At 40.5% G+C, this 12,894-nt stretch overlaps 1 protein-coding gene across 3 annotated transcripts in view; it reads right to left on the bottom strand.

The window, feature by feature from the left end:
- Dcaf8 (DDB1 and CUL4 associated factor 8) overlaps nt 1–12,894 on the bottom strand; it is a 46,764-nt gene that overhangs the window by 17,845 nt on the left and 16,025 nt on the right. For all 3 annotated transcript variants that reach the window (XM_048448892.3, XM_048448894.3, XM_048448891.3), the window contains 4 exons: nt 8,999–9,075; nt 3,027–3,679; nt 1,961–2,101; nt 265–359 (listed from right to left, as the gene is read on the bottom strand). In XM_048448892.3, the coding sequence (XP_048304849.1) occupies nt 265–359; nt 1,961–2,101; nt 3,027–3,679; nt 8,999–9,047 (938 nt within the window). In that variant the 5' untranslated portion in view covers nt 9,048–9,075. The remainder of the gene's footprint in view (nt 1–264; nt 360–1,960; nt 2,102–3,026; nt 3,680–8,998; nt 9,076–12,894) is intronic.

The following is a 12,894-nucleotide window of genomic DNA, read 5'->3' on the forward strand; positions in this document are numbered from 1 at the left end:
TACCCGCCCCCACAGATACACACCTACACAAGATTACAAATAAAACATATCATTACTTCTAGGCCTTTTGGTTAAGAGCAAGTATAAAACAAACCTGTGTAACTTTGACTTTCCTGGAACTCACTCTGTAGACAAGGCTGACCTTGAACTCTCAGAGATCCATACCTGCCTCTGCCTCCTGAGTGCTGGGATTAAAGGCATGCACACCACCACCTGGCTAAAACTAATACAAATCTATAAAAAAGATATTATGGCTAAACTTACGAAGCTGGTCTGTCTTGTCTCAGATCAATGGTGAAGACAACAGCATCTTCACCAGCTGACAGGAACGTACAGGGAGAGTCTGGTTCTAGGGCCAACTGAAGGAGAGAAAGGGAAAGGATGTGGTTTCTAAATATTGAGAGGGAATCTTGTTCACTGACTTACCTTTAAGAAGGGAAGCAATTAAAATGTTTTAGCAGGCCAGGCATGGTAGGTACATACCTTTAATCCCAATTTGGGAGTTTGAGGCGAGATCTTTGTGGTCTACATAGTGAAACCATGTCTCAAAAAAAAAAAAAGTCTTAGCAAGTAAAATGTGTACTTTTTTGCTTTTATAAAACCCTGAAAGGGAAGAAGGGGATTGGAGAGATGGCTTAGCGGTTAAGAGAACTGGCTATTCTTCCAGAGGCCCTTAGTTAAATTCTCAGCAACCACATGGTGGCTCATAACCAACTGTAATGAGATCTGATGCCCTCTTCTAGCCTGCAGGCTATATGCAGGCAGAATACTGTATACGTAATAAATAAAATAAATCTTTTAAAAAAATCCTAAGAAGGGAAATAATTTAAGCTTCACTCACTCTTTTGTGTGAGTTAATAGTCCACTGATTCTATACAGGTAATTTTCTATTTTAACTAAATCACAATGAACGTGAACAGAGACAGCAAAGAAAACATCATTCAGTCAGGTGGTGGTGGCACATGCCTTTAATCTCAGCACTTGGAAGGCAGAAGCAGGCTGATTTCAGTAAGTTCAAGGCTAGCCTGGTCTACAAATTGAATTCCAGGATGACCAGAACTGTTAAACAGAGAAACTCTATCTCAAAAACCAAAAACTTCATTCTAAATTAAGTTCAGTTCAGGCATGCATGTAGACAATAATATTAAAAACTTCTTTCTTCCCTGGATCTTAACTCTAAAAATTAATTACTTAGTGGGCAGGAACTAGACTTAAAAATGAAAGTGAGGAGGGAAAAATCAAAGAGGTGGGTATTTTTCATATTTCTCAAGCCTTCTGGTCTCCAACTTTTCTTAGGTTTTGTAAGAGAGTATCATCCTTTGCATGGCATGAAAAAAACAAACAAACAAACATAATATCTACCTTGAGGCTGGGAAGCTCTCAGCGCCTCCCTGGCTGCCACCATGACTATCCACTGTATAGTCACAGCTTTAAATAAAGTTTTCAATAACATGGCTATTTATAGGCTAGTTGTGAGCAGGAAAATCAGGAATTTTCTTATCAGAAGAACCAACCACTAACACCTGGGACTCATTAAAATGATCTAAAAACGGTTAACTTCAGAAGACACAGGAACTCAAGGGTCTCTGAACTAACTACTCTCCACTTGGGGCTAGGTTTGTTTATTTGGGGGTTCTCAAGACAGTCTGACTCTGTAGCCTAGGCTAGCTCTGAACCCATAGCAATGTTGCCTCAGCTTTCCAAGTACTAGGATTACAGCGATAAACCACCACACCCAGCCAGGGGATAATCAACCAAACTTTGTCAGTATGTGAGCTGAAGGTCTTTCAAATACTTGGTTTTTCAGGAACTTTAGGACAACTGTTTTACTCCCTTCTTAACAAACCTACGGGCTGAATGAGGTAAGGTAGGTGAAGACAACAGAGGACACAAGGGAAAACACTGGTTAAGAGATCCATGGAGGATCTGGGTTCAGCCTTAGGAACAAAGGCTTACTGACCTTGTGAGATGCTCCCTTGTGCTGGGCCACACGCTTTGTGTTCTTGCAGCACTGTGTAGCGGAGAGTTCTGCCACACGGACCTGCCCATCCCGGGCACACATTGCCAGGGTGGAATCACCACTGTTAGGAAGAAACTTGGCCTAGAGTAGTATTAAGAATGAAAAAGGGACACATAAGTAAATTTAAAAGAAAAATGTGTTGATGACCCCTTGCCACCCTTTCCTTGTACAACTGTATGTTTCTTTCCTACTCTTTGTACAGACGGCTAAGCTCAAATCCTTCCAGCAGCAAAAGGAAGAGAAAGGAAGTCACTTCAACATAAAAGTGTATTCTGGAAGGTTCTGGAAGGGTGAATGCTACATGATTAAACACTAGTAAACTGCAATTATGCCCTAAAGGAGGAAAAGCAAGGAATAAACAAGGACATCTTTATCTACCTAACAAACATACTTGCCACAAAGGGAAAGAAAGGAACCTGGAAAGAAGAAAAGGGGCATGCTTATGGACAGGTGGTAGCACCACATGGACAATGGGATTAAGATGTAGTATCTCCATAAAATAAACATTATTAACCAAATCTGATCAAATGCAAGTAAACACCAGCCATAAATTTAAGTGCTTAGTTCTCCTTGCTTTCTTTTTCTTGAGTACTGGAGAAAGAACTCAAGAATCTTAGCAAATGCTCTACCACTGAACTATACTCCATATCCATACACTGTTAGTGCTGATGTGTTACAAGCCCTATTTCATAGATATAGAAACTCAAAGTGCAAGTTAAATAACTGTTCAAATTTACACAGGGTTAGGATCTGAAAACTAAGCAGTTTGGCTCAGGATCCCATGCACTGTATTACACTACCTTGTACTGATATACCTATATGAGTTTCAAGTATCCTATCCATAATGAGATAGGATGTTTCCTTATGTGTCATGGGTCTCTCAGTATATCATTATGGAGTCAAGTCCTGATACCTAATTCTAATCACAACTTGCTACTAGCTTCTTTCTGCCCTTAGCAGCAACTTAGTCTACCTTCCCGCTTGATTTTCTCAAGTTGCTAATTACCTGGAAGACATTACTTTTGTGGCCACTCTCGAAGTCCAGTACTGGTTGCCGCCGCACCCAATCCCATACCACCACCTTCAGGTCATCACTGCCACTGGCCAGCCAGGTGCCACGCTGGTTAAAGTGCAAGGTATTGACACAACCAGTATGGCCCTCAAGCCCATGCTGTAGGCGGAAACGCTGCACAAAGACTCTTGCCCCACAAGCCTCATACACGAAGCGGGAACTTGAACCCAGCTCCCGCTCCCGAAGGGCAGGAAGGGCTTGCCAGCGAGGTCGGGGCAAAGCTGTTGTTTCTGAGGATACCCAGTCTTCCAGGGCTCGCTCATCATCTGATGAGTCCTGATCACGGCTGGCCCGTTTGCGCTGTACACGGTGCCGAGGCTGTTCTTCCTCCTCCTCCTCAGAGTGGTCATGAACTCGGTTCTCATCATTGATGGAATAATGGCCAGTGTCCTCCATGCTGTCAGAGTCCTTGTCTTCACCTGAGCTCTCTGTGTCTGTACCTCGACTTTCTGTGCTGGTGCGGGTGGGGCCACCATCATCCCCAGTCAAGCTCAAACTGAGGTCTGAGGCCTCTACTTCAATACCTGAGGATGTTTCCCTCCCCTCTTCAGCTCCAGACATCTCTTCTGGACTGCTAGACAGGCTTCCTGGACATTAATGGATAGACGCAAAGAAAAAATATGGAAAAATAATTAGGACAGTGAAGACTTTTCACCTTGGTCTAAGAAACTATCACCCTAAAGACCAAGAAACAAATTTTAGTAAATGTGTCTCTTTCCAAATAGTCATCAAGAATAATTTCTAGCCAGGCAAGGTGATGTATGCTTGTAATCCAAAGTCATCTTAAGCAAGTTTTAAGGCCACTCTAGCTAATGTCTCAAAAAAGTGGAATGGTGGAACTTCTGAGAAGAAATCTTGATATGCTTTATTATTTACTTAGGTTTTCCAAGACAGTGTTTCTTTGTGTAGCCCTGGAATTAGATTTGTAGACCAGACTGGCCTTGTACTCAGCGATTTGTCTGTCTCTGCCTCCCAAGTGTTGAGATTAAGGTGTGAGCCACCACCGCCCAACTGATTTTGTTGTTGTTGTGTGTTTTTTAAGATTTATTTATTTATTATGCATTCAGTGCTCTGCCTACATGTATCCCTGCAGGCCAGAAGAGAGCACCAAATCTCATTACAGATGGTTGTGAGCACAGGTGGTTGCTGGGAACTGAACTCAGGACCTTTGGAAGAGCAGGCAAAGCTCTTAACTGCTGAGCCTCTCCAGCCCCCAGCTGTTTGTTTAAAATAAAAGATTAAGATTAAAGCTACACAGGCACTAAACATGGAAGCACATACTGGCAATTCCCATAGTCAGAAAGCAGAGACAGGAGGATTACCCCAAGTTCAATATCAGTCAGGACGACACAAAAAGATCCAATCTCCCAAACCCAAAAAGGATGCTGTGCTGGAATACTATATGAATCTGTGCCTGGAGGTAACTTAGGCCCATAAAGACAAACTTCACATGTACTCTCTCTTATGTGAATCTTAGCTTCAAAATTATAGATTATATGTGTTTAGTTTGGAGTATCTATACAAGTCAGAGGGAGGTGGATCTCTCTGAGTTCGATACTAGCCTGGTCTACAGAGTGAATTCTAGGATTCATAACTAGCAAATCTAGTTTACAGGGCTACAGAGAAAACCTGCCTCAAAACACAGACACACACAGAATAAATTTTTAAAATATTCCTTTAAAAAAAAAAAAGTGTGTGGCCAGGCAGTAGTGGTGTACACTTTTAATCCCAGCACTTGGGAGAAAGAGGCATTTATGCCTGTAATCCTAACACTTGGGAAGCTAAAACAGAAGCTTAGTGAGTTTGAGGCCAACCTAGTTTACACAGCAAGTTCCAGGACAGCCAGAACTTAACTGTTACACAGAGAAACCTTGTCTCGGAAAACAAACCAAAACAAAACAAAAAAGTGTTGTGTGTCTGATGCAACTATCTTGGATTTTGTCCTCTATGTGAGACAGGATCTCCCAATAAATGGCTAGCCTAAAACTCATTATGTAGATCAGGCTGACCTCCAATTGTGGCAAGTCTTCTTTTATACTTCCTGAGTACTGAGATCACTGGCATACACCACCATACACCTGGCTTTATGCTATGTTGCTTGATAGGCACCTACTGATTATAGCAAATAATTAAATTATCTACTAAAAAATTTTCAGTGCTGCCAAGCTGTGGTGGCACACGCCTTTAATCCTGGAACTCGGGAGGCAGAGGCAAGCAGAACTCTGTGAGTTCAAGGCCAGCCTAATCTACAAGAGCTAGTTCTAAAACAGGTTTCAAAGCAACAGAGAAACGCTGCCTCGGGAGAAAAACAAAAAAATTCCAGTGTCAGGCGGTGGTGGCACACACCCTTAATCCTGGCACTTGGGAGGCAGGCAGATCTCTGAGTTTGAGGCCAGCCTGGTCTACAGAGAGTTCCAAAGCTACACAGAGAAATCCTGTCTCAAAAAACCAAAAAAAAAAAAAAAAAAAAACCCAAAACAAAACAAACAACAACAACAAAAAAACCCAAAATAAAACAAAAAACATCCAGCAATAACAAGGCATTATTTCAATTGAAAAAAAAAACAAAACAAAAGAAAAAATATGTAGCAAGAACTACATAGCCACGGTAACTGACAAAAAGCACAATGGCTTATGCCATTTCCCATGTCAAGAAAGCACCTACCCCCTGCTGCTTCACTGCTAACTTTCTCCCATGAAGATTTTTTATTTTTAAAAAATGTATTCATTGAAGGGGTGGGTGTCACAGTGAGCATGTGGCCATAAAAGGACAACTTGGAGGACTGAGGTTCCTTCTTCCTCCATATGAGTTCCAGGATCAAACTCAGGCATCAACCAGGTAGCAAGCAATTTTATCCACTGAGCTATATATAATGCTAGTCAATCTTTTAAGTTCTTAAAACCCAGGAAACATGGAGTTGAAAGATTTTAAGTTGGTCATTATGATCACTTACATAGGTTTTCACTAGCCTCTTTCTAGCAAATGTGTATTAATTTACCTCAATTAGCTACACGCTGGCCTCAAACTCAAAGATTCTGTCTTGGTTTATCAAGTGTTAGGATTACAGGCATGAATCACTAAACAGTTTAGTAAATAGTAATATTTTTTTTCTTTTCTTCCATGTTTTCAGGGATCTAACTCAGCACCTTGTACTTGCTTGGCAAGGTCTACCCCTGAAGCTACATGTCCAAATCTAGCTTAAAATTTTCATACTAAAACACAGATTTCCAGTCTCTTTATTAAGAAATGAAATGGTTTAATTGAGAAACATTCATGAAGTTGGTAAAAAGCACGGCTACTTTAAGTGGTTTTTGAGAGGCTCGGTATACTGTAGGTCTGCTATCTTGGCATTACATAACTGATGACTTTCAGTGCCTACAATTAAATGTTGCATTCTCATCTAGCAAAAAAAAAAATCATTGCAATGAGCTCTTGAGCAATGTTCACACCCAATACAATCACAACTTCCAACCTAAGGTGGTCAGGGTATGGAAAAAAGAAAACAAGAAACGCTTTAAAAATGCTGTAACACTGCTTACTTTTGTCTCCTCTCCGCAGAGGAGTACAAATTCTATCCTGCTACAAGTCAAGTCGGAGAAAGATATACCAGTTGTATGACTCCAGTATAAGTTACTCAGGTCCAATCATGTTTACTGATGGACAGCTGGAGCACTTTATACTGCCTGGTTGTCTGGGCTGGAGTGGTGATTTGTGAGACTGCTCAAGAAACAAGAACTCTTCCCAATAAACTCTTAGAAAAATCCCAACACTGAAAACAGATAAAAGTGTTTTGTTTGAAGTAACAAGAGAAGGTTGAACAACACAAAAGCAATGCACAAAGCGGCATAATAGGAAAACTGGGCTAGCAGGTAGAAGTGGGGGGAACCCATAGAAATCTGAACTTAGGAAGCAGATTTGCTGAGAATTACAAATGCTGAGAAAGTATAACAGATGTGTTTAAGTTCAATTGGGCTAAATCTTGGCATTGATAAGAAGGGACAAAAACACACCTAGGGCTGAGGGTCTAGTTCAATGGTGAAGCACCCTTTTCAGTGTGTACAAGGTTCTGGGTAGATGTTAGGTACTATACCCCTGCACACAACACCTAACAGGGCCCTAGATGCAAGGAAAAGGAAAACCCCTCACATTCTTGGAATTTACTATTAAAATTATAATGAACAAGGACCAGTAAGATGGTATAGTAAATAAAGGCACTTGTCGTTAAGCCTGGTAACATGAATTTTGATCTCCAAGACCAAAAGGGTAGAAAAAGAACCAGATTCTACTAAAGTACCATGGCACAAGTGAACACTAAACAAATAAATGTAATATAAAATTTAAAGTTGTGTTAACAAATTCAGACTGAGAAGGCAGTAGCACATTAATATAACAGACAGAGTATACCAGTAACAGCCTGAAGAAGGGGCTCAGGGGTCACTGCCCAAGATCTACCTTAGGATCTGGCAATTTTTTTCCCTGTACAAGCTCAGATGGTCAAAAGTTGCAGAAGATCATTTATCACTGTCTCAACTACTGAACCTCACCCACACAAAAGCAACTCATAGATACTACATAAATACTATGTTTTGATGGACCCTTTTTTACATATTTGTATGTGGTATGCGCAAGTATATGCTGTATTCGTAGGGGAGGGGCGCCCACGCGTGTGAAGTAGCCGAAGGTTGACATAAGGAGTCTTACTCAATCACTTTCCACCTTACTGAAATTCTGAACCCAGAGCTTGCTGATGCAGTCAATCTAGCTTATGTAGCTTGTTTCAGGACCTCTCTGTCTCTACTGTCTGAGACTGGAATTGCACATGTGTGCCACTATGTCCACCTAGCATCTACACATACACACACAGGCACAGGCACGCTCATAGAGAAAGAGAGAGAAAAATATTAATACCTAAAATGTCTTTAGAATCCTATCCCTTTTGATTAAACACAATGTAAAGGGAGGGAAGGAAGACCTGGTTCTGGATAGTTTTGTTTTTAACTTTTTCCTCTCTTCCTCTTTTTGGCACAGGGGACTAAACCAAGGGTCTACATGCACTCATCATTGAGATACATTCCCAGTAACCTTTTCTTCTTCTTCTTCTTTTTTTTTTTTTTTTTTTTTTTTTTTTGTTTTGAGACAGGGTTTCTCTGTGTAACTTTGGCTGTCCTGGAACTCTATAGACCAGGCTGACCTTGAACTCAGAGATCCATCTGCCTCTGCTTACTGAGTGTTGGGATTAAAGGCATGCACCACCACACCCGGCTTGTAACTTCATTTCTTACCACTCTTTGACACTATCATCTACCATAGAAACCTCTTAGTAGTCATAGAAACAGACCTCTCAGTAGTCATAGAAACAGACCTCTCAGTAGTCTTCCCTGAAACGTCCTCTACCTTACTTTTTTTCCTTAATAGGATTTCATTAAGTATGTCCTTCTGTAAACAGGTTTTCAAAAGTCCAAACCACTTCACTAAAAAGTCAATAAATCTCTGAGGCTAGAGATGGCCCAGCAGTTAAAAGAATGGGCTGCTCTTTCAAAGGACCCAGGTTCAATTCTCAGAATCCACATGGTGGCTCACAATAATCTGTTAACTCCAGTTCCAAAGGACCAAAGGCCCTCTACTGGCCTCTGCGGGCAACAGGCACAAAAGTGGTGCATAGGCATATATGCAGGCAAAATAACCAGACATATAAAATAAAAATTATAAAAGAAATATTTTCTGAAAACAATCAGATAAAATTCAAAGGAGCAAAAGCAGCAGGCAGTCCATGAAGATTGCTGTGTGCTTTCCCATACTCAAGCAACACACGAAGGGCTCCTTGGTTCCACTAAAATTCAGGTCTCCGCTACCCCTTAGGGAAAGTAAAGATAGTAAAGAGTGTGACCTTTTTTCGATCCCTTACCATTAGCTAAATCTGTTCTGCCGTCTGTGCTGCTCCCTTTGCTGGACATCTTGAAAATGATATTTGCTGTATCCAGCCTGGATTGGGGAAGAAGGAAACAAAATAATTAGAAAAGCCCCTAGGAAAGACAATAAAATAGACAAGGACATTTAACAATTCATAGGTTTTACCATTTTCATAGGAATTAACCTTTTGTTAATATTAACTACTCCCAACCCCAACTTTCCTGGATCTAATTCCATAGAGAGACATACTGAGAAGGAGGTCAACTACCAACTCTTTGCCATCTTTCTTGAGTAGCTGATAGTGGTTTTTTTTTTTTTGTCTACATGGTTAAGAAGGATCTGAGATAAAATTTGAAACTGTAGGCGCATATCTAATAACAAGCTGCTAGCTAAGAACTTTAGCACAAAAAGGCTGCCTTCAGCACTGCCCTCGCCCCTGAGCAAGAATAGCCCACCGTAAGTAACACACGTTTCCATAAATTCTGTGAAGCTTCTGTTTTCACAAAACAAATACACGAGACAAGATTCTAAATCTCATTTTACACCACAAATAGACAGAAGAAATCAGGTTCTTGCAAAGCAACCTAACCTCTGGTCACTCAGATGTCAAGCCTATTATGAGTAAAGACACATAAGACTATAAGCAGAGGTTGAGCGATGGTGGTGCACACCTTTGATCCCAGCACTTGGGAGGCAGAGGCAGGCAGATCTCTGTGAGTGCCAGACTGGTCATACGAAGGTATGTAAAAGAGAATTCCCACTAAACCATCTTAGCTCATTTTAACATAGTGGCAAATATTACTTCAGCTAATTCTCCTAATTATCACCAGAATTACCTCTGTAGCAAAACCCTAAGTAGAACTAGGGAATGTATCTTATTTCTTTACTGCGCTGTAACACTCCCACCCCTCTCCAAGGCCTTACTGCCACCTCCAGCAAATTCCAAAGAGCAAAGAATAATATTATTCAGGCTAGAGTTTTGTTTAGCCCTTTCAGTGTCTTGAACAAAAGGCAGTGGTAAAAGACAGGGTATGATTATGAGCTAAGACAGAGTACCCAGGCACCATCCTCCAATCTTTCAACAGCCCTTTATTCCCCTAACAATTATCTTAGAAGTTCACCCTTATCCTCACCCTCTACTTCTCTCCTTTATAGAAACCTACACTGTTTCATAAAAACTGTCCTCTGCAGAGACAGCTGCCCAAAGAATGCTTGTAGCAGGCCACAATGAAGTTAAAATATACAAAAACAAAAACCAGGACTGCGTCTGGGAACACCTAAAAGAGCAGTGATGAAAGACACAAGATGTGAACAGTTGTAAACAAGCTATTTCCAGAGCAGATTACTTTTTAACAGCTGTGAGCCACCACAACTGGCTTCTTTCCCCTCCTTAAATGACGTGTATGTCATTTTAAACAAAGATTTTTTTGCTTGTATGTATGCACGCATGCATGTATGTAGCTATGTGTATCACACATGTGCCTGACTGAGAAGGTCAGATGATGGTGTTGGGTTCCCTGAAACTGGAGTTATAGTTTGTGAGCCACCATGCAGGCACTGAGAAACAAACCTAGGTTCTCCCAAGTCAAGTAAGTGCTCTTAACCTCTGAGCCACCTCTCCCATCCCATTTGGATGAATTTTGGTAAAGCATTTCCCACACAACACTTGGCTTTTGTCTCTCAATAGTCACTACTGACATTCTTTAGCACCTCAGTAACCTCCCCAACCCTGAATCTACAGGTTTAAGATTAATTACTGTAAAAGTCCTATGAAACAAGGAAAGTTATTTCATTACTGGTCATAAAGCAGATCACTGTATCATGGTAAATTAGGAGTAGCAGAGATATTCTTCCACTTCTAGAATTAAACCATCTACTATGTCGCATTCCCACTCCACTATTATTCATTTCAAGAAGATAAAAACAGCAGGTCCTGAAAACCTTTCTCATAACTAAAGAGCATCCTCTACAGGAGGTTGGGAATGTATGAACTTGTCGAATTGCTCTTGAAAAGGCTTACCCAGTCTCTGTGACCTGCTCTGAGAGGCAGGGAAAAGGGAGTCACAACGTTCATTTCATATCCAGAGTTCAAAGGATAGTCTTTTGGGAGAGAAAATGACCTAAGGTTCTTCCAAAAAAGGATCTTCTTTTTGAGATAAAGTTGACAGACCTTATTATTAAATTCAGAAGTGTAAAACTCTGTGAATGCTTATGCAAACCAGAGCAGATAGTATCTAAAGATTAAATTTTAACAAAATCAGTTCCAGACTAAAAAGTAGAAGTTGAAGATCCCAGTGAATGAGTGAAGCCATTAACAGACTGTACTCTGTATATGATGAGCTCATGATTCTTGCTAGACTTTGCTCTTTCCATCTATAAAATCACAGACAGAAGGCTGGACAGAGTAGCACATCTTGTAATCCCAGGACTTGAGAGGTGAAGACAGGTCTATGAGTTCAGGGTTACCTATCCTTAGACAGACAGCAAATTCTGTCTGTTGGTACTGTGGGCTACATGAGACGCTGGCCTCAAAAAGATAAAAAAAGAGTGTCCCTAGTTTGAAGTTCAAATGCCCCCAAATTGTGACACTCTTTGAGAATTAACATGATCCTCAATTAGTTTCAAATTTTAGAGCATTTCAGATGTTCCTATATTTATATGCAAACATTCCAAATCTAGTCTGAAAGTATAGTTTAATGGCGTGCTTGGCCAGCATGCACGACGACCTGGGCTCAATGCTCAATACTGCAAAAACAACAACTACGAATGTGACAAACTGAAACATAAAATAATTCTGGTCCTGAGCAGTTTAAGGAAGGGATAGTCAACCTGTAGCTATCAAGAAGAGTTATACATTAGTAGAATCTTATGTTAAAACCTGTGCAGATGGACTGGAGAGAAGGCTCAGAGCTTAAGAACACTGGCTACTCTTCCAGAGAACCTTGGTTCTATTTCCACCATTCACATGGCAGCTTGCAACTATCTGTGACTCCAGTTCCAGAGGACCTAACAACCTCACACAGACAGACACACATACAAGCAAACCACTGCAAATGAAATAAAAATAATAAAAAAAAACTGTAGAAAGAAGCAGTGATCAAATTTTATTAATGAACTTCAGTGTAAACTTTGGGCATCTACCCCCAATATATATTCATACACTTACAATAGGATTGTATTCAGTATTAAAGTTAGCCAAGCTTAGAAGCACACACTGGTAATTCCAGCACTTGAGAGTTACCAGCCTCAGCGCATGAGAACTCCTAAGAGCTAGAGGCCGACATGGGTTACATACAGATTAACAGCCAGCCAAAGCTACATATGACCCTATCTCAAAAAACACAAAATAGGGGAGCTGGAGAGATGGCTCAGAGCTTAAGAGAACTGGCTACTTGTTCAGAAGACCCAGGTTCAATTCCCCAATACCCACATGGCAGCTCACAATCATTGTTCTAAGGAACAGGATGCCCTCTTCTGGTCTTTAGAAGCACCAAGCACACATGAACTGCACAGGCAGGAAAAACACCCATACACATAATAATAAAATTTTAATTTTTAAAAATATAAAATAGGACTAGCAAGATAGCTCAGTAATGTACCTGACCTGGCACCAAGGCTACGAATCTGAGTTTGATTCATACTCAGATGAGTCATACTTGGGACTCAGATGGTGGAAGGAAAACGGGTTCCAAATTGTTCTCAGACCTTCACACATGTACCGTGGCATACACACAAAATAAGAAAAACATAATAATTTTTAAAAGGTATTTAATTTTTTTCTAGAATATATGCCAAACAAGTATTCAACATCTTTATCTATATACCACTGGATCATCTTATATATCCTTTAATGAAACTATAAATTCCCATTTTGGGAAACTATTTCTCTAT

The sequence above is a fragment of the Myodes glareolus genome, chromosome 5 (assembly GCF_982192425.1).
Source record: "Myodes glareolus chromosome 5, mMyoGla1.1, whole genome shotgun sequence".
NCBI classification, from domain to species: domain Eukaryota; kingdom Metazoa; phylum Chordata; class Mammalia; order Rodentia; family Cricetidae; genus Myodes; species Myodes glareolus.